Genomic DNA, 23,840 nt, shown 5'->3' with positions numbered 1-23,840 from the left:
CAGTGTCCGGGCCTACACTATCCCAGTCTACAGCACCCCTCGGGCCTACAGTGTCTGGGCCTACAGCGCCCCCCCGGGCCTAATAAGGGACAATGGCGGTCCCGTATGGGACAAACCAATTTAGCCCAATATACGGGATGTCCTGGATAATAAGGGGCAGTTGGCAACCCTAGAGGTTATGGGGAGAAGGCAGGAGAATGGGGTTGGGGGGGAGAGATAGATCAGCCATGATTGAATGGCGGAGTAAACTTGATGGGCTGTATGGCCTAATTCTGCTCCTCTCACTTATGAACATGAATGAATGGCGAATACTCACGAGGTGAACGTAAGGCACGAAGTATCCGAACAGCCCGGTGGGAATGCCGAAAGCCCAGATGCGGTAGCCGAGGAACTGCCATATCTTGACGTTGAACAGCTTCCTGAAGTTGAGCTTGTGCTTGGCGGAGGAGGTCTGGGCCGCGGGCGGGCCGAGGGGCCGGTAGGTGAAGCTGGCCAGCAGCAGCACCAACATGAAGATGGCCAGGACCCTCAGCATGTGGCTGAGGCCAATCCTGGGCAGCAGGTGCTTGAGCAGCAAGGGCAACACGATGGTGAACACGCTGCTGCCTGCCGTCACAATCCCGTTCACCAGCCCCAGCCGCTGCTTGAAGTAGTGGCCCAGGATCACCAGCGAGGGCTGGTAGGCAAAGGACGAGCCGCAGCCAAGCACCACTCCGTAGGTGAAGTACATGGGGCCCAGCGACCTGCAGACAGACCACAGGCAACCGTCAACCAGAGGTGGGGAGACCGGGAGGTGCAATCTGTTCAAAATCAAGTATTTATCGCAGTTTTGGTCTCCTAATTTGAGGAAGGACATCCTTGCTATTGAGGCAGTGCAGCGTAGGTTCACCAGGTTAATCCCTGGGATGGTGGGACTGTCATATGAGGAAAGACTGGAAAAACTGGGCTTGTATTCATTGGGGTTTAGAAGGATGAGAGGAGATCTTATAGAGACATATAAAATTATAAAAGGACTGGACAAGCTAGATGCAGGAAAAATGTTCCCAATGTTGGGCGAGTCCAGAACTAGGGGCCACACAGTCTTAGAATGAAGGGGAGACCATTTAAAACTGAGGTGAGAAGGAACTTTTTCACCCAGAGAGTTGTGAATTTGTGGAATTCTCTGCCACAGAGGGCAGTGGAGGCCAATTCACTGGATGAATTTTAAAGAGAGTTAGATAGAGCTCTAGGGGCTCTTGGAATCAAGGGATATGGGGAGAAGGCAGGCACGGGTTACTGATTGTGGATGATCAGCCATGATCACAATGAATGGCGGTGCTGACTCAAAGGGCCAAATGGCCTCCTCCTGCACCTATTTTCTATGTTTCTAAGTACAACCTGTTTATTTTTCACACAAAGGGTGGTGGGTGCATGGAACAGGCTGTCAGAGCGAGGCCAAACGCAAATTGGAGGAACAGCACCTGGTATTTCGCTCAGGCAGATTGCACCCCAGCAAATACTGGTTTCTCTAACCAAGTAACTCTTGCAATGCCTCTCTCCATCCCTCCCCCACCCAAGTCATACCAGCTTCAAAGTCACCTTGTTGGGTCTCATCGAAGGTATTTATTCACAAAATGCTGGAGTAACTCAGCAGGTCAGGCAGCATCTCAGGAGAGAAGGAATGGGTGACATTTCGGGTCGAGACCCTTCTTCGTACTGATGTCAGGGGGGGGGGCGGGACAAAGGAAGGATATAGGTGGAGACAGGAAGATAGAGGGAGATCTGGGAAGGGGAGGGGAAGAGAGGGACAGAGGAGCTATCTAAAGTTAGAGAAGTCGATGTTCATACCACTGGGCTGCAAGGGGGAGGGATTCAAATTTTTAGGACATTGGAACCAGTTCTGGGAGAGGTGGGACCAGTACAAACAGGACGGTCTGCACCTGAGCTGGAATGGAACCAATGTCCTAGGGGGAGTGTTTGCTAGTGCTGTCGGGGAGGATTTAAACTAACGTGGCAGGGGGATGGGAGCATGAGCAGAGCGACAGAGGGGTGTAAAATGAGAGTAGAAGCAATAGGTAGCAAGGTGAAAAGTAAAAGTGGCAGGCAGACAAATCCAGGGCAAAAATTAAAAAGGGCCACTTTTCAACATAATTGTATAAGGGGCAAGAGAGTTGTAAAAACAAGCCTGAAGGCTTTGTGTCTCAATGCAAGGAGTATACGTAATAAGGTGGATGAATTAAATGTGGAGATAGTTATTAATGATTATGATATAGTTGGGATTACGGAGACATGGCTCCAGGGTGACCAAGGCTGGGAGCTCAACATCCAGGGATATTCTATATTCAGGCGGGATAGACAGAAAGGAAAAGGAGGTGGGGTAGCGTTACTGGTTAGAGAGGAGATTAAAGCAGTGGAAAGGAAGGACATTAGCTTGGAGGAAGTGGAATCGATATGGGTAGAGCTGCGAAACACTAAGGGGCAGAAAACGCTAGTGGGAGTTGTGTACAGGCCACCTAACAGCAGTAGTGAAGTTAGGGATGGCATCAAGCAGGAAATTAGAAATGCATGCACTAAAGGTGCAGCAGTTATAATGGGTGACTTCAATCTACATATAGATTGGGTGAACCAAACTGGTAGGGGTGCTGAGGAAGAGGATTTCTTGGAATGTTTGAGAGATGGTTTTCTAAACCAACATGTCGAGGAACCAACGAGAGAACAGGCCATTCTAGACTGGGTATTGAGTAATGAGGAAGGGTTAGTTAGCAGTCTTGTTGTGCGAGGCCCCTTGGGCAAGAGTGATCATAATATGGTAGAGTTCTTCATTAGGATGGAGAGTGACAAAGTCGATACAGAAACAAGTGTTCTGAACTTAAAGAAAGGTAACTTTGAGGGTATGAGGCATGAATTGTCCAAGATAGACTGGCGATTGATGCTGAAAGGGTTGACGGTGGACATGCAATGGAAGGCATTTAAAGGTCGCCTGGATGAACTACAACAAGTGTTCATCCCAGTTTGGCAAAAGAACAAACCAGGAAAGGTAGTGCATCCGTGGCTAACAAGGGAAATCAAGGATAGTATTAAAACAAAAGATGAAGCATACAGATTAGCCAGAAAAAGTAGCATACCAGAGGACTGGGAGAAATTCAGAGTCCAGCAGAGGAGGACAAAGGGCTTAATTAGGAAAGGGAAAATAGATTATGAGGGAAAACTGGCAAGGAACATAAAAGCTGACTGCAAAAGCTTTTATAGATATGTCAAGAGAAAAAGATTAGTTAAGACAAATGTAGGTCCCTTGTGGTCGGAAACAGGTGAATTGATCATAGGGAACAAGGAGATGGCAGACTAATTGAACAAATACTTTGGTTCTGTCTTCACTAAGGAAGACATAAACCGTCTGCCGGAAATAGCGGGGGACCGGGGGTCTAATGAGATGGAGGAACTGAGGGAAATCGGGAAGTGGTGTTAGGTAAATTAAATGGATTAAAGGCAGATAAATCCCCAGGGCCAGATAGGCTGCATCCCAGAGTGCTTAAGGAAGTAACCTCAGAAATAGTGGATGCATTAGTGATAATTTTTCAAAACTCTTTAGATTCTGGAGTAGTTCTTGAGGATTGGAGGGTAGCTAATGTAACCCCACTTTTTAAAAAGGGAGGGAGAGAGAAAACGGGGAATTATAGACCAGTTAGCCGAACATCGGTAGTGGGGAAAATGCTAGAGTCAGTTATTAAAGATGTGATAGCATTACATTTGGAAAGTGGTGAAATCATCGGACAAAGTCAGCATGGATTTACCAAAGGCAAATCATGTCTGACGAATCTTATAGAATTTTTCGAGGATGTAACTAGTAGAGTGGATAAGGGAGAACCAGTCGATGTGTTATATCTGGACTTTCAGAAGGCCTTCGACAAGGTCCCACATAGGAGATTGGTGTACAAACTTAAGGCACACGGTATTGAGGGTTCAGTGTTGAGGTGGATAGAAAATTGGTTGGCGGACAGGAAGCAAAGAGTAGGAATAAACGGGTCCTTTTCGGAATGGCAGGCAGTGACTAGTGGGGTACCGCAAGGCTCAGTGCTGGGACCCCAGTTATTTACAGTGTATATTAATGATTTGGACGAGGGAATTGAATGCAACATCTCTAAGTTTGCGGATGACACGAAGCTGGGTGGCAGTGTTAGCTGCGAGGAGGATGCTAGGAGGCTGCAGAGTGACTTGGATAGATTAGGCGAGTGGGCAAATGCATGGCAGATGCAATATAATGTGGATAAATGTGAGGTTATCCACTTTGGTGGCAAGAACAGGAAAGCAGAGTATTACCTGAATGGTGACCGATTGGGAGAAGGGGAGATGCAACGTGACCTGGGTGTCATGGTGCACCAGTCATTGAAAGCAAGCATGCAGGTGCAGCAGGCAGTGAAGAAAGCGAATGGTATGTTGGCATTCATAGCAAGAGGATTTGAGTTTAGGAGCAGGGAGGTTCTGCTGCAGTTGTACAGGGCCTTGGTGAGACCGCACCTTGAGTACTGTGTGCAGTTTTGGTCTCCTAACCTGAGGAAATACGTTCTTGCCTTAGAGGGAGTACAGAGAAGGTTCACCAGATTGATCCCTGGGATGGCGGGACTTTCATATGAGGAAAGACTGGATAGACTGGGCTTGTACTCGCTGGAATTTAGAAGACTGAGGGGGGATCTTATAGAAACATATAAAATTCTTAAGGGGTTGGAGAGGCTAGATGCGGGAAGATTGTTCCCGATGTTGGGGGAGTCCAGAACCAGGGGTCACAGCTTGAGGATAAGGGGGAAGTCTTTTAGGACCGAGATGAGAAAACATTTCTTCACACAGAGAGTGGTGAGTCTGAGGAATTCTCTGCCACAGAAGGTAGTTGAGGCCAGTTCATTGGCTATATTTAAGAGGGAGTTAGATGTGGCCCTTTTTGCTAAAGGGATCAGGGGGTATGGAGAGAAGGCAGGTACAGGTTACTGAGCTGGATGATCAGCCATGATCATATTGAATGGCGGTGCAGGCTTGAAGGGCCGAATGGCCTACTCCTGCACCCATTTTCTATGTTTCTATGTTTCTAAGCTGCCCAGGCGAAATATGAGGTGCTGTTCCTCCAATTTCCAGTGGGCCTCACTATGGCACTGGAGGAGGCCCATGACAGAAAGGTCAGTCTGGGAATGGGAGGGGGAGTTGAAGTGCTCGGCCACCAGGAGATCAGGTTGGTTAACGCGGACCGAGCGCAGGTGTTGAGCGAAGCGATCGCCGAGCCTGCTTTTGGTTTCGCCGATGTAAATAAGTTGACATCTAGAGCAGCGGATGCAATAGATGAGGTTGGAGGAGGTGCAGGTGAACCTCTGTCTCACCTGGAAAGACTGTTTAACTCAGCAGGTCAGGCAGCATGTCATTGTCTGTAACTCGTTGTCACCTAGCCCACAGCTAACAATGGCCTGTTTAACTCAGCAGGTCAGGCAGCATGTCATTGTGTGTAACTCGTTGTCACCTAGCCCACAGCTAACAATGGCCTGTTTAACTCAGCAGGTCAGGCAGCATGTCATTGTGTGTAACTCGTTGTCACCTAGCCCACAGCTAACAATGGCCTGTTTAACTCAGCAGGTCAGGCAGCATGTCATTGTGTGTAACTCGTTGTCACCTAGCCCACAGCTAACAATGGCCTGTTTAACTCAGCAGGTCAGGCAGCATGTCATTGTGTGTAACTCGTTGTCACCTAGCCCACAGCTAACAATGGCCTGTTTCCTTTATCATCGTCACTTTCTTGCATACCTTTCATTCAGGACTCTCAGTCCCCGACTCTCAGTCTGAAGAAGGGTCTCGACCCGAAATGTCACCTATTCCTTTTCTTTAGAGATGCAGCCTGTCCTGCTGAGTTACTCCAGCTTTTTGTGTCTATCTTCTGCTGGAGGAGATAGTTGAGGCAGGGACTATCGCAACGTTTAAAAAACATTTGGACAGGTATGTGGAGAGGCCAGGTTTGGAGGGATATGGGCCAAACGCGGGCAGGTGGGACTAGTGTAGATGTGACTTGTTGGCCGGTGTGGGCAAGTTGGGCAAAAGGTAGACACATAATGTTGGAGTAACTCAGCGGGACAGGCAGCATCTATGGAGAGAAGGAATGGGGTCGGGATCCTTGTCCTGTTTTCTTGCTGTTTCACTCTATGACTCTACTACAGGTGGAGCAAAGAGGGAGATGCAGAGTGCAGAATATAGTTCTCAGCATTGTAGCGCACCAGCTTAGTTTAGTTTAGAGCAAAGCTACTAGAGGAACTAGATAGACTACTCGACCCTAAAAAACGTAGTATGTCATGACGCCATTTTAGTAGGCAGAAACTTGCAGAAACATTTTAAAAGAAAAATAACAACATTCTGTGAATTGATAGATGAGATATATCCTGAATTTTAATGGTATCATCACACATACTGTTCCCCCACAACACTGATTACACCGCGAGAGGCAGAGCAGACGGCGGGGTTTGCTTACTAAAATGGCTCCTTTGCGTACTACACTTCAGTACAGGTGATTTCAACGGAGTGGTCCATCTTGTTCCTCTAGTATCTTTGGTGTAGAGGTACAACGTGGAACCAGGCCCTACGGCCCACTGAGTCTGCACTGACCAACAATCACCCCTATGTACACTATGTTCGTCTTTGGAGTGGGGAGGAAACCGGAGCACCCGGAGAAAACCCACGCAGGTCACAGGGAGAATGTACAAACTCCGCACAGACAGTGCCCTTAGTCAGGATCAAACCCAGGTGTCTACTGTGCCACCCTTTAGACAGTTGCAGAGACAAAGTCCACAATGGGGTAGAGGTGAATTGGACAGCACCCTAGCTTATGGAAGGGCCGTTCAGAAGCCTGATAACAGAGGGGAAGAAGCTGTTCCTGAGTTTGGCGGTGCGCACTTTCAAGCTTCTGTACCTTCTGTCGGACGGGAGCGGGGAGAAGAAGGAATGACTAGGGCGGGACAAGTCTTTGATTATGTTGGCTGCTTTCCCGAAAAGAAACCCAAGGGGCAACCTTTTCACTAAGTGGGTAGTGGGTGTATGGAACGAGACTGCACCTGGAGTATTGTGTGCTGTTTTGGTCTCCAAATTTGAGGAAGGACATTCTTGCTAGTGAATGTAGTGAAGGTTCACCAGGTTAATTCCCGGGATGGCAGGACTGACATATGATGAAAGAATGGATTGATTGGGCTTGTATTCACTGGAATATAGAAGAATGAGAGGGGATCTTATGGAAAAATGTAAAATTCTTAAGGGATTGGACAGGCTAGATTCAGGAAAAATGTTCCCGATGTTGAGGGAGTCCAGAACCAGGGGTCACAGCTTAAGAATAACAGGTTATGCCATTTAGGACTGAGATGAGGAAAAACCTTTTCACCCAGAGAGTTGTGAATCTGTGGAATTCTCTGCCACAGAAGGCAGTGGAGGCCAATTCACTGAATTCACTAGTGTAAATAGGTGATCGATTGCCGGTGCGGACTCAGTGGGCCAAAGGGCCTGTTTCCATCCGGTATCTTAAACTAAACTAAACATGGATAGGTGACCCATATTTTGGGTCAGGACCCTTCTTCAGAATGATTGTAGGGGTTGTGGAAAGACAGCTGGAAGAGAGGAGGGGCAGGACTAGGGTTGCCAACTGTCCCGTATTAACCGGGACTTCCCATACTTTGGGCTAAATTGGTTTGTCCCGTACGGGACCGCCTTTGTCTCGTATTAGGCCCGGACGGCAGTGTAGGCCCGGACAGTGTAGGCCAGGACAGTGTAGGCCCGGACAGTGTAGGCCTGGGCGCCGCCTAACCGAGGTTGCCTAGCAATCCGCCTCCTGGCCCGGGCGGCCGCCATTGGTGGAGTAGGAACACGTGGCCGCTGGCTGGGTGAGGTCACGTGGGGTGCGGGGCGGTTACGTCACCTTGTCCCTTATTTGGGAGTGAGGAAGTTGGCACCCCTAGGCAGGACAAAGGCTGGCAGGTAATAGATGAATACAGGTGAGTGGGGGATGGGTTCACTAGGCAGTTAGTTGGACAATGGGTCCCTTTACACCCAGCAGTTTTTAACATTGAGTTTGACTTGAATGTATTTATGCTTAATAGAAGTGTAGATAGGGAGCTAAAATGTCGGAAACCTAAAGTGTCGGAAACCTAAAGTGTCGGGGCCTACAGCGTCTGGGCCTACAGCGTCCGGGCCTACAGCGTCTGGGCCTTCAGTGTCTGGGCCTACACCGTCCGGGCCTACAGCGTCGGGGCCTTCAGTGTCTGGGCCTTCAACGTCGGGGCCTACAGCGTCGGAGCCTACAGCGTCGGGGCCTTCAGTGTCTGGGCCTACAGCGTCTGGGCCTACAGCGCCTGGGCCTACAGCGTCGGGGCCTATTGCGCCGGGGCCTACAGTGTCCCGGCCTACAGCGCCCCTCCCGGGCCTAATACGGGACAAGAGCGGTTCCGTACGGGACAAACCAATTTAGTCCCGGCTAATACGTGCCAGTTGGCAACCCTAATACACACACACACGAGAGGAATAGATTGAGTAGATGCAGTATGTTTAGAGACACAGACCCTCGGCCGAACATCGATCACCCCATTCACAGTAGTTTAGTTTAGCAGAGGGGTAACCTTTTCACCCAAAGTGTGGTGGCTGTATGGAATGAACTGCCAGAGGAGGTAGTTGAAGCAGGGACTATCACAATGTTTAGACAGGTACATGGATAGGACAGGTTTGGAGGGATATGGGCCAAACGCAGGCAGGAGGGACTAGTGTCGCTGGGAAACTTTGGCCGGTGTGGGCAAGTTGGGCCAAAGGGCCTGTTTCCACACTGTATCACTCTATGACTCTCTAGGTTGAAAGTGTTTTCTAAATAGTGACTTGTGGAAACACCGGAGAAAGAAAAGTAGGTAGACTCTTAAAATGTCATGAATTTAGATTTAGGTTTATTATTGTAATCTGTACGAGACACAGTTAAAAGCTTTTCATTGCTTGTTATCTAAACAAATCAGATCATACAATATAGTAGTTTCGAGAAACAGCGTGGAAACAGGCCCTTCGGCCCGTCGAGTCCGCACCGACCAGCGATCACTTGTACACTCGTTCCAGCCAACTTACAGATCATGTGCAGACAAATAAGAGTTGGTCTTGGCATGATGTTCGGCACAGGCATTGTGGGCTGAAGGGCCTGTTCCTGTGCTGTACTGTTCTTTGTTCTGTAATCTACACATCACGCTGCCTCGGCAAGGACAGCAGCATAATCAAGAACCAGTCTCACCCCGGCCCCTCCCTCTTCTCCCCTCTCCCATCAGGCAAGAGGTACAGAAGTGTGAAAACGCACACCTCCAGATTCAGGGACAGTTTCTTCCCATCTGTTATCAGGCAACTGAACCGTCCTACCACAACCAGAAAGTGGTCCTGACCTCCCATCTCTCTCATTGAACTATTGGGCAATCTTAAGGTGGGCATTACCTTGCACTAAACATTATTCCCTTTATCCTGTATCTGCACACTGTGGACGGCTCGTTTGTAATCAATCATGCATTGTCTTTCCGCTGACTGGTTAGCGCGCAACAAAAAAGCTTTTCACCGGACCTCGGCACAGGTGGCAAAACCAAACTAAAAGAAATTTGGGGAGAAAAATGGATCATGATATTTTAAATAGGCAGGTGGATATGCAGGGAATGGAGGGATATGGATCACGTGCAGGCAGAGGAGATTAATTGGGTGCAGATGATGTGGATCATAGGGCCTGTTCTTGTGTCGTACTGTTCAATGTGCTAAGTGCTTTCCTGGAAATGTTATCTGTACACACACACACAGAGCTACCTTGAGAGCAGGGAAAACAAAACCCTTCGCTGTACACATGGTTGATGCAGGTAATGCTACACCACATAAGGAGCAGGCACAACCAACAGATACTGCCGTTTCCAAATATATCTCTGAGCTTAAGAAAATAACTGCAGATGCTGGTACAAATCGATTTATTCACAAAATGCTGGAGTAACTCAGCAGGTCAGGCAGCATCTCGGGAGAAAGAATGGGTGACGTTTCGGGTCGAGACTGAGGAAGGGTCTCGACCCGAAACGTCACCCATTCTTTCTCTCCCGAGATGCTGCCTGACCTGCTGAGTTACTCCAGCATTTTGTGAATAAAAAAATAACTCTGAGCTTAATTGGATACAGACCTTGAGCTGTGACATTTATAAGCTGCCGGGGGCGGGCAGGAGATTAGTCCGTAGACACCTCTCAATGTGTAGAAAAAAACTGCAGATGCTGGTTTAAATCGAAGGAAGACACAAAATGCTGGAGTAACTCAGCGGGTCAGGCAGCATCTCTGGAGAGAAGGAATGGGTGACATTTCGGGTCGAGACCCTTCTTCAGACTGATGGTCTCGACCCGAAACGTCACCCTTTCATTCTCTCCCGAGATGCTGCCTGACCCGCTGAGTTACTCCAGCATTGTGTGTTTACCTAAGGAACTGCAGATGCGGGTTTAAACCCAAGATAGATACAAAAAGCCAGAGTAGCTCAGTGGGACGGGCAGCATCTCTGCAAAGAAGGAATGGGTGACGTTTTGGGTCGAGACTCTTCTTCAGACTAGTCATGGGAAAAGGGAAAACGAGAGATATAGATGGTGGTGTGGAGAGATAAAGAACAATGAATGAAAGATGTGCAAAAATGTAACGATGATAAAGGAAACAGGCCATTGTAAGCAGTTTGTAGGGTGAAAACGAGAAGCTCTCAATCATTGGGCAACCGCCTGCTTGGCCGGCCGTTTACCTGCTGGGACAGTCCCAGCCTCATCCACCTCCTCTGTAGATCGTTCCATACACCCGCCACCCTCTGTGTGGAAAAAATTGCCTCTCAGGTTCCTATTAAATCTTTCCCCCATCACCTTAAACCTATGCCGTTAATTGGCCTCCCGGCTGCTGGTAGGAGAGGGGACAGGAGGGAGTTGAGGCAGAGACTGTCGCAACATTTTAAAAACCCCATTTAGACAGGTACATGGATAGGACAGGTTTAGAGGGATATGGACCAAACACATGCAGGAGGGACTAGTGTAGTTGGGACATGTTGGTCAGTGTGGGCAGGTTGGGCCAAAGGGCCTGTTTCCACACTCTATCACTCTATGACTCTACGACCCTGGAGTTTAGGATGAGAGGGGATCTTATAAAAACGTATTAAATTATAAAAGGACTGGACAAGCTAGATGCAGGAAAAATGTTCCCAATGTTGGGGGAGTCCAGAACCAGGGGCTACACAGTCTAAGAATAAAGGGGTGGCCATCTAAAACTGAGGTGAGAAGAAACTTTTTCACCCAGAGAGTTGTGAATTTGTGGAATTCTCTGCCACAGAGGGCAGTGGAGGCCAATTCACTGGATGAATTTAAAAGAGAGTTAGATAGAGCTCTAGGGGTTAGCGGAATCAAGGGATATGGGGAGAAGGCAGGCACGGGTTACTGATTGTGGATGATCAGCCATGATCACAGTGAATGGCGGTGCTGGCTCCAAGGGCCAAATGGCCTCCTCCTGCACCTATTGTCTGTGTTTCTATGTTTCCATGACCCACTGAATGGCAGCTGAAGCTCAAATAAGTGAACGGAGCAGACATCGGGGTCTGGAGATAAAGTGCAGACAGACAGTAACAAGAGTACGTTCGGAAAGCTGGAGTCAAACAGCAGGTGACTGTGCTGGACTTACAGTAATATGCAGCAATTTTACTTTTTATGTTTAGAGACACAGACCCTCAGCCGAACATCGATCATCCCATTCACAGTAGTTTAGTTTAGCAGAGGGAGCAAAGTGCTGGAGAGGGGATCTTATAGAGCTGTATGAAATCATGAGAGGAATAGATCGGGTAGATGCACAGAGTCTCTTGCCCAGAGTAGGGGAATCGAGGACCAGAGGACATAGGATTAAGGTGAAGGGGAAAAGATTGAATAGGAATCTGAGGGGTAACTTTTTCACACAGAGGGTGGTGGGAGTATGCAACAAGCTGCCGGAGGAGGTAGTAGAGGCTGGGACTATCCCAATGTTTAAGAAAAATTTAGACAGGTACATGGATAGGACAGGTTTGGAGGGATATGGACCAAACGCAGCAGGTGGGACTAGGGTAGCTGGGACATAGAGTCATAGAGTGATACAGCGTGGAAACAGGCCCTTCGGCCCAACTTGCCCACAATGTCCCAGCTACACTGTGAAAAGGTTACTCCTCAGATTCCTATTAAATCTTTCCCCTTCACCTTGAACCTGTGTCCTCTGGTCCTCGATTCCCCTATTCTGGGCAAGAGATTCTATGCATCTATTCCTCTCATGGTTTTATACACCCCTATAAGATCATGTTGGTCGGTGTGGGTAAGTTAGTCTGGAAGGTAGACACAAAATGCTGGAGTAACTCAGCGGGACAGGTAGCATCTCAGGAGAGAAGGAATGGGTGACGTTTCGGGTCGAGACCCTTCTTCAGACTGAGGGCGTGCAGCGTAGGTTTACTAGGTTAATTCCCGGAATGGTGGGACTATCATATGTTGAAAGACTGGAGCGACTAAGCTTGTATACATTGGAATTTAGAAGGATGAGAGGGGATCTTATCGAAACGTATAAGATTATTAAGGGGTTGGACACGTTAAAGGCAGGAAACATGTTCCCAATGTTGGGGGAGTCCAGAACAAGGGGCCACAGTTTAAGAATAAGGGGTAGGCCATTTAGAACTGAGATGAGGAAAAACATTTTTCAGTCAGAGAGTTGTGAATCTGTGGAATTCTCTGCCTCAGAAGGCAGTGGAGGCCAATTCTCTGAATGCATTCAAGAGAGAGCTAGATAGAGCTCTTAACGGTAGCGGTGTCAGGGGGTATGGGGAGAAGGCAGGAACGGGGTACTGATTGAGAATGATCAGCCATGATCACATTGAATGGCAGTGCTGGCTCGAAGGGCTGAATGACCTCCTCCTGCACCTATTGTCTATTGTCACACCGTGTCACTCTGTGACCGTCTGAGTGAAGAATGAAGCTGGCAACTCACGTGACGAAGGAGCTGGCCAGGAGGCCGACCAGGGCCACCGCAGCCCCCGCGACGGCCGTCTTCCTGCATCCGTACAGATCCGTGAACACGCTGACGATGGGGGAGCACAGGAAGATCATTCCCATCGACACCGAGCCCACCCACGCTGTGGAAACAAGGGACAGGCCGCTTAACACACCCGGCAGTGACAGCGATGTACAGCACGGAAAATGGCCGGCCGGCCAGCCAACCTCTGCTTTAGGTCTATAACAGGCACGTGTACCGAGGTACAGAGAAAAACTTTGCTATCCAAACTGATCAGATAATACATGCAGGAGAAAAACTGCAGATGCTGGTTTCAAAATTTTCTATTCTGTTTTGTAGTTTAGCACAATCCGCAGGCGTTGCCACTTTCATTTCACTGCACATCTCGTATATGTATGTGACAAATAGACTTGACTTAAATCGAAGGTAGACACAAAATGCTGGAGTAACTCAGCGGGTCAGGCAGCATCTCTGGAGAGAAGGTATGGGTGACGTTTCGGGTCGAGACCCTTCTTCAGACTGATGTCAGGGGAGGGGGCGGGACAAGGATAGGATGTAGTCGGAAACAGTAAAGCCGGCGGGAGAACTGGGAAAGGGGAGGAGATGGAGAGAGAGGGGAAGCAGAGACTATCTGAAGTTAGAGAAGTCAATGTTCATACCGCTGGGGTGTAAACTACCCGAGCGAAATATGAGGAGCTGTTCCTCCAATTTGCACTGGGCCTCACTCTGACAATGGACATAAAGGTCAGACTGGGAGTGGGAGGGGGAGTTGAAGTGCTGAGCCACCGGGAGATCAGGTTGGTTAAGACGGACTGAGCGGAGGTGTTCAGCGAATAATACTATACGTAAATACAATCAAGTCAAACTTTAAGTCCGTAGGAAGGGTCTTGACCTGAAACGTCACCCATTCCTTCTCTCCAGAGATGCTGCCTGACCCGCTGAGTTACTCCAGCACTCTGGTGCAAACCACCACCTGCAGTTTCTTCCAACGAAATCTCAAGCCGAGCAAGTGGGAAGATACAGAGTGCAGTATATATAAGAAAATAACTGCAGATGCTGGTACAAATCGAAGGTATTTATTCACAAAATGCTGGAGTAACTCAGCAGGTCAGGCAGCATCTCAGGAAAGAAGGAATGGGTGACGTTTCGGGTCGAGACCCTTCTTCAGTCTGAAAAAGGGTCTCGACCCGAAACGTGTGCCTGACCTGCTGAGTTACTCCAGCATTTTGTGAGTGCAGTATATAATTCTTTCGAATATAGAAGACGCATGCACTATCTTTAATCGGACTTTACAGGACATTATCTTGCACTAAACGTTATTCCCTTTATCATGTATCTGTACACTGTAAGTGGCTCGATTCTAATGACAGGTTAGCACGCAACAAAAGTTTTTCTATGTACCTCGGTACAAGAGACAATAAACTAAACTCAACTTGTTTTAGAGCACTGTAATCATTAGTAGTCTTTTTGATGACTGGATAGCATGCAAAACAAAACCTTTCACTATACTCGTGACAATAATAAACCTAAATCTAAAACCTTTGTTTTGCATGCTATTCAATCACACCCGACAACACCGTACAGAAATACAATCAAGTCAAACTCAAGTACAATAGGTAGAGCAAAGGGGAAGACACAGAGTGCAGAATATAGTTCTCAGCTTTTAAACCAATTAATATAAGCACGCAAAAAAACCCCAAGAGTGCTGGAGTAACTCAGCGGGTCAGGCAGCATCTCCGCTATCCTTAAGAGCTCTATCTAGCTCTTTCTTGAATGCATTCAGAGAATTGGCCTTCACTGCCTTCTGAGGCAGAGAATTCCACAGATTCACAACTCTGGGTGAAAAAGTGTTTTCTCATCTCAGTTTTAAATGGCCTCCCCTTTATTCATACACTGTGGCCCATGGTTCTGGACTCCCCCAACATTGGGAACATTTTCCCTGCATCTAGCTTGTCCAGTCCATTTATAATTTTATATGTTTCTATAAGATCCCCTCTCATCCTTCTAAATTCCAGTGAAGACAAGCCCAGTCTTTTCAATCTTTCCTCACATGACAGTCCCGCCATCCCGGGGATTAACCTCAATAGCAAGGATGTACTTTAAAATTGCTATTAAATCTTTGCTATTCTCAATCAGTACCCCGTTCCTGCCCTCTCCCCATACCCCATGACTCCGCTATCCTTAAGAGCTCTATCTAGCTCTCCCTTGAATGCATTCAGAGAATTGGCCTCCACTGCCTTCTGAGGCAGAGAATTCCACAGATTCACAACTCTCTGACTGAAAAAGTTTTTCCTCATCTCAGTTCTAAATGGCCTACCCCTTATTCTTAAACTGTGGCCCCTTGTTCTGGACTCCCCCAACATTGGGAACATGTTTCCTGCCTCTAACGTGTCCAACCCCTTAATAATCTTATACGTTTTGATAAGATCTCCTCTCATCCTTCTAGGGATTTGGAGGGATATGGGCCAAATGCAGGCAGGTGGGACTAGTGTAGATGGGTCAGTTTGGTCGGTGTGGACAAGGTGGGCCGAAGGGCCTGTTTCCACGCTGTATGACTACATATACCAAGGTGCATTGAAAAGCTTTGGTTGGGCTCTGAGATAAGGTGAGCTCAGTGTGCAGTAGCCAGCCTGCAGTGTTTGGTTGAGCGGGAGGGTCACACTTGTATCTGGCATCTTTGTATCAGAATGTTCATCGGTTCATATGTCATAGGAGGACACAATGAGGCCATTCGGCCCATCAAGTCTGTTCCACCATTCAACCATGGCTGATCCATCTCTCCCTCCCAACCCCATTCTCCTGCCTTCTCCCCATAACCCCTGACGCCCATACTAATCAAGAATCTATCTTTCTCTGCCTTAAAAATATCCATTGTCTCAGCCTCCACAGCCTTCTGTGGCAGATTTCCACAGATTCACCACCCTCTGACTAAAGAAATTCCTTATCTTTCCAAAGGTATGTCCTTTTATTCTGAGGCTGTGCCCTCTGGTCCTAGTCTCTCCCACTAGTGGAAACATCCTCTCCACATCCACTCTGTCCATGCCTTTCACTGTTCAGTAAGTTTCAATGAGGTCCCCCCCTCATCCTTCTAAACTCCAGCGAGTACAGGCCCAGTGCTGTCAAACGCTCGTAATGTTTGCACTGCACTCTCTCCCCCCCCCCCCCCCCCCCCCATCCCTGCACTCTGGGAAACAGAATGTACAAGCAGAGTAAACATGACCAAGCCCACAGAACTCAGCGGCTGCAACAAAAGGCCGCGATGTTGCACTGGCAGATCCGGCCCTGGGTCACTGGACATTCAGTTCTTGGTGAACAACACTGTGACCAGTGGGTAATGAAACAACAAACAAGGTGTCCTAAAGTTACCTGAGAGTAGGGTTGCCAACTTCCTCACTTCCAAATAATGGACAAAGGGTCACGTCACCGCCCCGCGCCCCACGTCACCTCACCCAGCCTGCAGCCACTTGCACCCGCTCCACCAATGGCGGCCGCCCGGGCGGCGGGTTGCTATGCAACCTCCGTTAGGCGGCGCCCGGGCCTACAGTGTCCTGGACTACAGCAGCTCCCGGGCTACAGCGTCCGGGCCTAACGTGTCCGGGCCTACAGCGCCGTCCGGGCCTAATACGAGACAAGGGAGCCCAAAATACGGGATGTCCCGGCTAATATTGGACATTTGGCAAGCCTACCTGAGACGCACTTCAATCATATCAGTTTATAAATCTTTTGCTATTTTAAACACACAAGGGTCTATCCAGTTGGTCATACAGCTTGGAAACAAACCCTTTGGCCCAACTGAACCCTAACCCTACCACAACTAGAGAGCAGTCCTGAACTACTGTCTACCTAAGGTAAACACAAAATGCTGGAGTAACTCAGCAGGTCAGGCAGCATCTCGGGAGAGAAGGAATGGGTGACTTTTCGGGATCGAGGCCATTCTTCGATTTCGCAGTGGAGCGGCAAAATGTGTAGGAAAAAAACTGCAGGTGCTGGTTTAAATCGAAGGTAGACACAAAATGCTGGGATGAAGAAGGGTCTCGATCCGAAACGTCACCCATTCCTTCTCTCCCGAGATGCTGCCTGACCCGTTGAGTTACATAGAAAATAGATGCAGGAGGCCATTTGGCCATTCAAGCCAGCACCGCCATTCATTGTGATCATGGCTGATCATCCACAATCAGTAACCCGTGCCTGCCTTCTCCCCATATCCCTTAATTCCACTAGCCCCTAGAGCTCTATCTAACTCTCTCTTAAATTCACCCAGTGAAATGGCCTCCACTGCCCTCTGTGGCAGAGAATTCCACAAATTCACAACTCTCTGGGTGAAAAAGTTCCTTCTCACAGTTTTAAATGGCCTCCCCTTTATTCTAAGACTGTGGCCCTTGGTTCTGGACTCCCCCAACATTGGGAACATTTTTCCTGCATCTAGCTTGTCCAGTCCTTTTATAATTTTATATGTCTCTATAAGTTCCCCTCTCATCCTTCTAAACTCCAGTGATGCAAGCCTAGTCTTTTCAATCTTTCCTCATATTCACACCAGCATTTTGTGTCTACCTGCTATCTACCTCATTACAGACCTTCAGACTGACTTTATCTTGCAGTCAATGTTATTCCCTTTATCATGTATCTGTTCACTGTAAATAGCTCGATTGTAATCATGTATTGTCTCTTGGCTGACGGGTTAGCACGCAAACAAAAGCTTTTCACTGTACCCATGACAATAAACTAAACTGAAACTGAGCTGAACAAATTCAGTGCCAAACTTCCTCAAGTAAACCTCAGGCCAAGTGGATGTTTTCTGAGTATGAGAGAAAGAGAAAAGCAAGTGTCAATAGACAATAGACAATAGGTGCAGGAGGATTACAATCGAGCCATTCACAGTGTACAGATACATAATAAAGGGAATAACGTGAGTAACGTTTAGTGCAAGACGAAGACCAGTAATGTCCGATCAAAGATAGTCTGAGGGTCTCCCAGTTATATAGGACGTTGGTGAGACCACATTTAGAGTATTGTGTGCAGTTTTGATTACCATGTTTTAGGAAAGACGTTGTCAAGCTGGAAAGGGTGCATAGCAGATTGACCAGGATGTTGCCAGGACTAGAGGGTGTGAGCTACAGGGAGAGAGGTTGAGCAGGTTGAGATTCTAGTCCTTGGAGCACAGGAGGATGAGGGGTATTCATAAGATCATAAGTGATTGGAGCAGAATTAGGCCATTCGGCCTGTCAAGTGTACTCCGCCATGCAATCATGGCTGATCTATCTCTCCTTCCTAACCCCATTCTCCTGCCTTCTCCCCATAACCTCTGACACCTGATCTTATAGAGGTGCAGAACATGAGAGGAATAGATCAGGTAAGCACAGTCTTTTACCCAGAGTAGGAGAATCGAGAAACAGAGAACACGGGTTTAAGGTGAGGGAGGGAAAGATTTAATGGGAACTGGAGGGGTACTTTTTTATTTTTAACACAAAGGGTGGTGGGTGTCTGGAACAATCTGCCAGAGGAGGTAGTTGAGGCAGGGACTATCACGACATTTAAGAAACATTTTGACAGGTATATGGATAAGACAAGTTTAGAGGGATATGGGCCAAACACAGGCAGGTGGGACTAGTGTAGATGGGGCATGTTGGTCTGTGTGGGCAAGTTGGGCTGCAGGACCTGTTTCCACGTTGCACGTCTCTATGACAAAGTCAAATAGTTTATTGAGCCCGAGGCAATGGAGGATTGCAGATTGAAAAGAAGAAGCACTTTTATTCAACTGAAAGTATCATTGCAGCAGCTTGTAATGTTAATCTGCTCTTTAAAATACCTCAGATGTCAAGAATGTTTAATTGAATTGAATTTAATTGAATACTTTAATAAGCAGATGGCTCTGCAGGGAATGGAGGGATGTGGGGATTAGTTTAACTTGGCATTGTGTTCGGCACATTATGAGCCTCAGGGTCTGTTCTTGTGCAGTAGTGTTTTGTTCAACTCTTCGAGATAATTGTCACATGCACTGACAACAGAACAATGGAATTATTACTAACATTATTATCATTATAACAGACCTGTAAACACAGTCCACACAGATAAATTGATTGTTTGAAAGATGCAGCATGGAAACAGGCTCTTCGGCCCACCGAGTCCATGCTGACCAAAGATACTAGAGGAACAAGACAGACCACTCGACCCTAAAAGCTGTAGTACGTCACGGCACCATTTTAGTAGGCAGAAACTTGCAGAAACTTGCAGAAACATTTTAAAAGAAAAATAACAAAAATCTGAGAATTAATAGACGAGATATATTCTGCATTTTAATGGTATAATTACACATACAGTTCCCCCAAAACACTGATTACACTGCGAGAGGCAAAGCGAACGGCGGGTTTTGCCTACTAAAATGGCTCCTTTGCATACTACACTTCAGTACAGGCGATCTCAACGGAGTGGCTCATCTTGTTCCTCTGGTATCTTTGATGCTGACCATCGATCGCCCGCTCATACTACTCCTACATTAGCCCACTTTCTCATCCACTCCCTACACAACGGGGGGGGGGGGGGGGGGGGGGGGATTTCACCAGGGTTGCCAACTGTCCCATATTAGCCAGGACTTGCCGTATATTGGGCTAAATTGGTTTGTCCCGCACGGGATCGCCCTTGTCCCGCATTAGGCCCGGGGGCCGTTGTGGGCCCCGGACACTGTGGACCCGGACACTGTAGGCCCGGGGGCCTCTATAGGCCCGGACAGTGTAGGCTAACGGAGTATGTTCGGGGAACGGGGCCAAGTGTGTTCGCTGAACGGTGGTTGCGTAGCAACCCGCTTCCCGGGCCGAGCGGCCGCCATTGATGGAGCGGGAGCACGTGGCCGCTGGCTGGGTGAGGGCACGTGGGGCGCGGGCGGTGACGTCATCTTTTGTCCCTTATTTGGGAGTGAGGAAGTTGGCAACCCTAGATTTCACAGAGGCCAATTAACCTACAAACTTGTACATCTTTGACAATAGACAATAGGTGCAGGAGGAGGCCATTCGGCCCTTCGAGCCAGCACCGCCATTCAATGTGATCATGGCTGATCATCCGCAATCAGTACCCCGTTCCTGCCTTCTCCCCATACCCCCTGACTCCGCTATCCTTAAGAGCTCTATCCAGCTCTCTCTTGAATGCATCCAGAGAATTGGCCTCCACTGCCTTCTGAGGCAGAGAATTCCACAGATTCACAACTCTCTGACTGAAAATGTTTTTCCTCATCTCAGTTCTAAATGGCCTACCCCTTATTCTTAAACTGTGGCCCCTTGTTCTGGACTCCCCCAACATTGGGAACATGTTTCCTGCCTCTAACGTGTCCAACCCCTTAATAGCCTTATACGTTTCGATAAGATCTCCTCTCATCCTTCTAAATTCCAGTGTATATAAGCCTAGTCGCTCCAGTCTTTCAACATATGATAGTCCCGCCATTCCGGGAATTAACCTAGTAATTCCGGGAATTAACCTGGAGTGTGGGAGGAAACCGGAGCACCCGGTGGAAACCCATGTGGTCACAGGAGGAACGTGCAAACTCCACAAAGACAGCACCTGAGGTCAGGATCGGACCCGGGTCTCTGGTGCTGTGAGGCAGCAACTCGAGCAGATGCACCACTGTGCCGACCATAATAAACAAAAAACTGATAAATGAATACCCACAATAAATTCTACAATTTCTTACAACCAAAAACAATCCATAAATATTGTTATGCAGGAAGGAACTGCAGATGCGGGTTGGCACTGAAGATGGCCACAAAAAGCTGGAGGAACTCAGCGAGACAGGCAGCATCTCTGGAGAAATGGAATAGGTGACATTTCAGGTTGAGACCCTTCTTCAGACTTCATGTTCATAAATGATAGGAGCAGATTTAGGCCATTCGGCCCAAACAAGTCTACTCCGCCTTTTTATCATAGCCGATCTATCTCTCCCTCTCAACCCCATTCTCCTGCCTTCTCCCCGTAACCCCTGACACCCATCCTAATCAAGAATCTATCTATCTCTGCCTTAAATATATCCATTGACCTTCCCTTCGCAGCAGTCTGTGGCAATGAATTCCACAGGTTCACCACCTTCTGACCAAAGAAATGCCTCCTCATCTCCTTCCTAATGGAACGTTCTTTAATTCTGAGAATGTGCCCTCTGGTCCTAGACTTTCCCACGAGTGGAAACACGCTATCAAAGCCTTTCGCTATCCAGCAGCTTTCATTCGTCTTCTTCATCTGAAGGCACATAGAAACAGACAATAGGTGCAGTAGTAAGCCATTTAGCCCTTTGAGCCAGCACCACCATTCTTAGAAACATAGAATATAGGTGCAGGAGGAGGCCATTCGGCCCTTCAAGCCAGCATCGCTATTCATTGTGATCATGACTGATCATCCACAATCAGTAACCCGTGCCTGCCTTCTCCCCAAACCCCTTGATTCCGCAAGCCCTAAGAGCTAAATATAACTCTCTCTTGAAAACATTCAGTTGAATTGGCCTCCACTGCCATCTTCGGCAGAGAATTCCACAGCTTCACAACTCTCTGGGTGGAAAAGTTTTTCCTCATCTCAGTTCTAAATGGCCCACCCCTTATCCTTAAACTGTGGCCCCTGGTTCTGGACTCCCCCAGCATTGGGAACACGTTTCCTGCATCTAGCGTGCCCAATCCCTTAATAATTTTATATGTTTCTATAAGATCCCCTCTCATCCTTCTAAATTCCAGTGAATACAAGCCTAGTCCCTCCATTCTTTCATCATCATCCTGGGAATTAACCTGGTGAACCTACGCTGCACTCCCTCAATAGCAAGAATGTCCTTCCTCGAATTAGGAGACCAAAACTGCACACAGTACTCCAGATGTGGTCTCACAACTGCAGAACTGTACAACTGCAGACGGACCTCTTTGCTCCGAAACTCAACTCCTCTGGTTATGAAGGCCAACATGCCTTTAGCTTTCTTATTTGCCTGCTGTAAATGGTGTTGCGGTGAGTTTTGTGGAGTAATCACAGGAGCGAGGCAAATTTGGAAAGCCTCATATCATATCATATCATATACATACAGCCGGAAACAGGCCTTTTCGGCCCTCCAAGTCCGTGCCGCCCAGTGATCCCCGCCCATTAACACTATCCTACACCCACTAGGGACAATTTTTACATTTACCCAGCCAATTAACCTACATACCTGTACGTCTTTGGAGTTGTGGACTAGTTGTGGACTAGTTATCCAAGAAAGCTCGCGTGTAAACAAAGGTACTATTTGCTTTTCCATCCATAGCAGAACATTAGATTGATTATTCTGCTCATGGAATTTTCCAGTAATCAACTACAAATATTATCATTACACACAAGAACATGTGACCCAGGCGGGCTTTTAAACAATGTGTTGGCTGTTTTAGGGTCACTAATACTCCGGATTATTTAATGAACAAAATTTAATTTTTTCCAGTCTGCTCTGCTGGGGTACAGACACGTCTGAAGGAGGGTCTTGACCCGATACGTCACCCATTCCTTCTCTCCCGAGATGCTGCCTGACCTGCTGAGTTACTCCTGCATTTTGTATCTACCTACGTCTCACAGAAAACGTCTCGCTGCCTCGGCAAGGCCAGCAGCAAAATCAAGGACCGGTCTCACCCTGTCCACCCTCTCTTAGAGTCATACAGTGTGGAAACAGGCCACTCGGCCCAACTTGCCCACACCGACCAACATGACCCATCTACACGAGTCCCACCTGCTCATGTTTGGCCCATATCCCTCCAAACCTGTCCTATCCATGTACCTGTCTAACTGTTTGTTAAACGTTGGGATAGTCCCAGCCTCAACTACCTCCTCTGGCAGCTTGTTCCATACACCCACCACCCTCTGTGTGAAAAAGGTTACCCCTCAGATTCCTATTAAATCTTTCCCATTCACCTTAATCAATATGTCCTCTGGTCCTTGATTCCCCTACTCTGGGCAAGACACTCTGTGCGTCTACCCGATGTACTCCTCTCATGATCTTGTACATCTCGAAAAGATCTCCCCTCATCCTCCTGCGCTCCAAGGAATAAAGTCCCAGCCTACTCAACTTCTCCTATAGGTCACACCCTCTAGTCCTGGCAACATCCTCGTAAAGACATGTTACCCGGGCGAGTTTTTAAAGAGCGTGTTGCCGGTTTCCAGGTCACTAATACTCCGGATTATTTGATTAACCATATTAATTTTTTTCCAGTCTGCCCTGCTGGGATACAGACAGACATGCCTCACAGAACACTCGATCTACACCTCACGCTGCCTCGGCAAGGCCAGCAGCATCATCAAGGACCAGTCTCACCCCGGCCACACCCTCCTCTCCCCCTCTCCCGTCATTAGGGTTGCCAACTTCCTCACTTCCAAATACGGGACAAGGTGACGTCACCGCCACGCGCCCTATGTGACCTCACCCAGCCAGCGGTCACGTTCTCCCGCTCCACCGGGCCACGCGGCCTCCATTGGTGGAGCGGGAGCACGTGGCCACTGGCTGGGTGAGGTCACGTGGGGCGCGGTGCGGTGGCGTCACCCTTTGTCCCCTCTTTGGGAGTGCCATAGTTGGCAACCCTACTAATACGGGACAAGGGCGGTCCCGTACGGGACAAACCAATTTAGCCCATGCAGCGGTAGAGTTGCTGCTTCACAGCGCCAAAGACCTGAGTTTAATCCTGACTACAGGTTCTGTCTGTACAGAGTTTGTACGTTCTTCCCGTGACCTGTGTAGGTTTCTTCTGGGATCTCCAGTTTCCAGCATCTGTCGAGCACATTGCAGGAGAGAGGGGCAGCCTTACAACACTCGGCCGGCCGCCCTGACTGACACAAGCCCAGGAAAACCAAATCTC

General features: G+C 48.1%; 1 protein-coding gene across 1 annotated transcript; it reads right to left on the bottom strand.

Annotated features, from left to right (window-relative positions):
* Positions 1-316: 316 nt before the first annotated feature.
* LOC144591730 (monocarboxylate transporter 10-like) lies at positions 317-13,135 on the bottom strand (the record flags this gene model as incomplete). The annotated part of the gene is made up of 2 exons (XM_078395761.1): positions 317-743; positions 12,991-13,135. Coding segments are annotated over 2 exons (572 nt in total), but the record flags the coding sequence as incomplete, so codon positions are not given.
* Between the last annotated feature and the right edge of the window lie 10,705 nt (positions 13,136-23,840).

The sequence above is a fragment of the Rhinoraja longicauda genome, unplaced genomic scaffold, assembly GCF_053455715.1.
Source record: "Rhinoraja longicauda isolate Sanriku21f unplaced genomic scaffold, sRhiLon1.1 Scf001612, whole genome shotgun sequence".
Classification (NCBI taxonomy): domain Eukaryota; kingdom Metazoa; phylum Chordata; class Chondrichthyes; order Rajiformes; family Arhynchobatidae; genus Rhinoraja; species Rhinoraja longicauda.
Note: the sequence above shows the minus strand (reverse complement) of the source record. Positions and strands in the feature narration are given on the sequence as shown.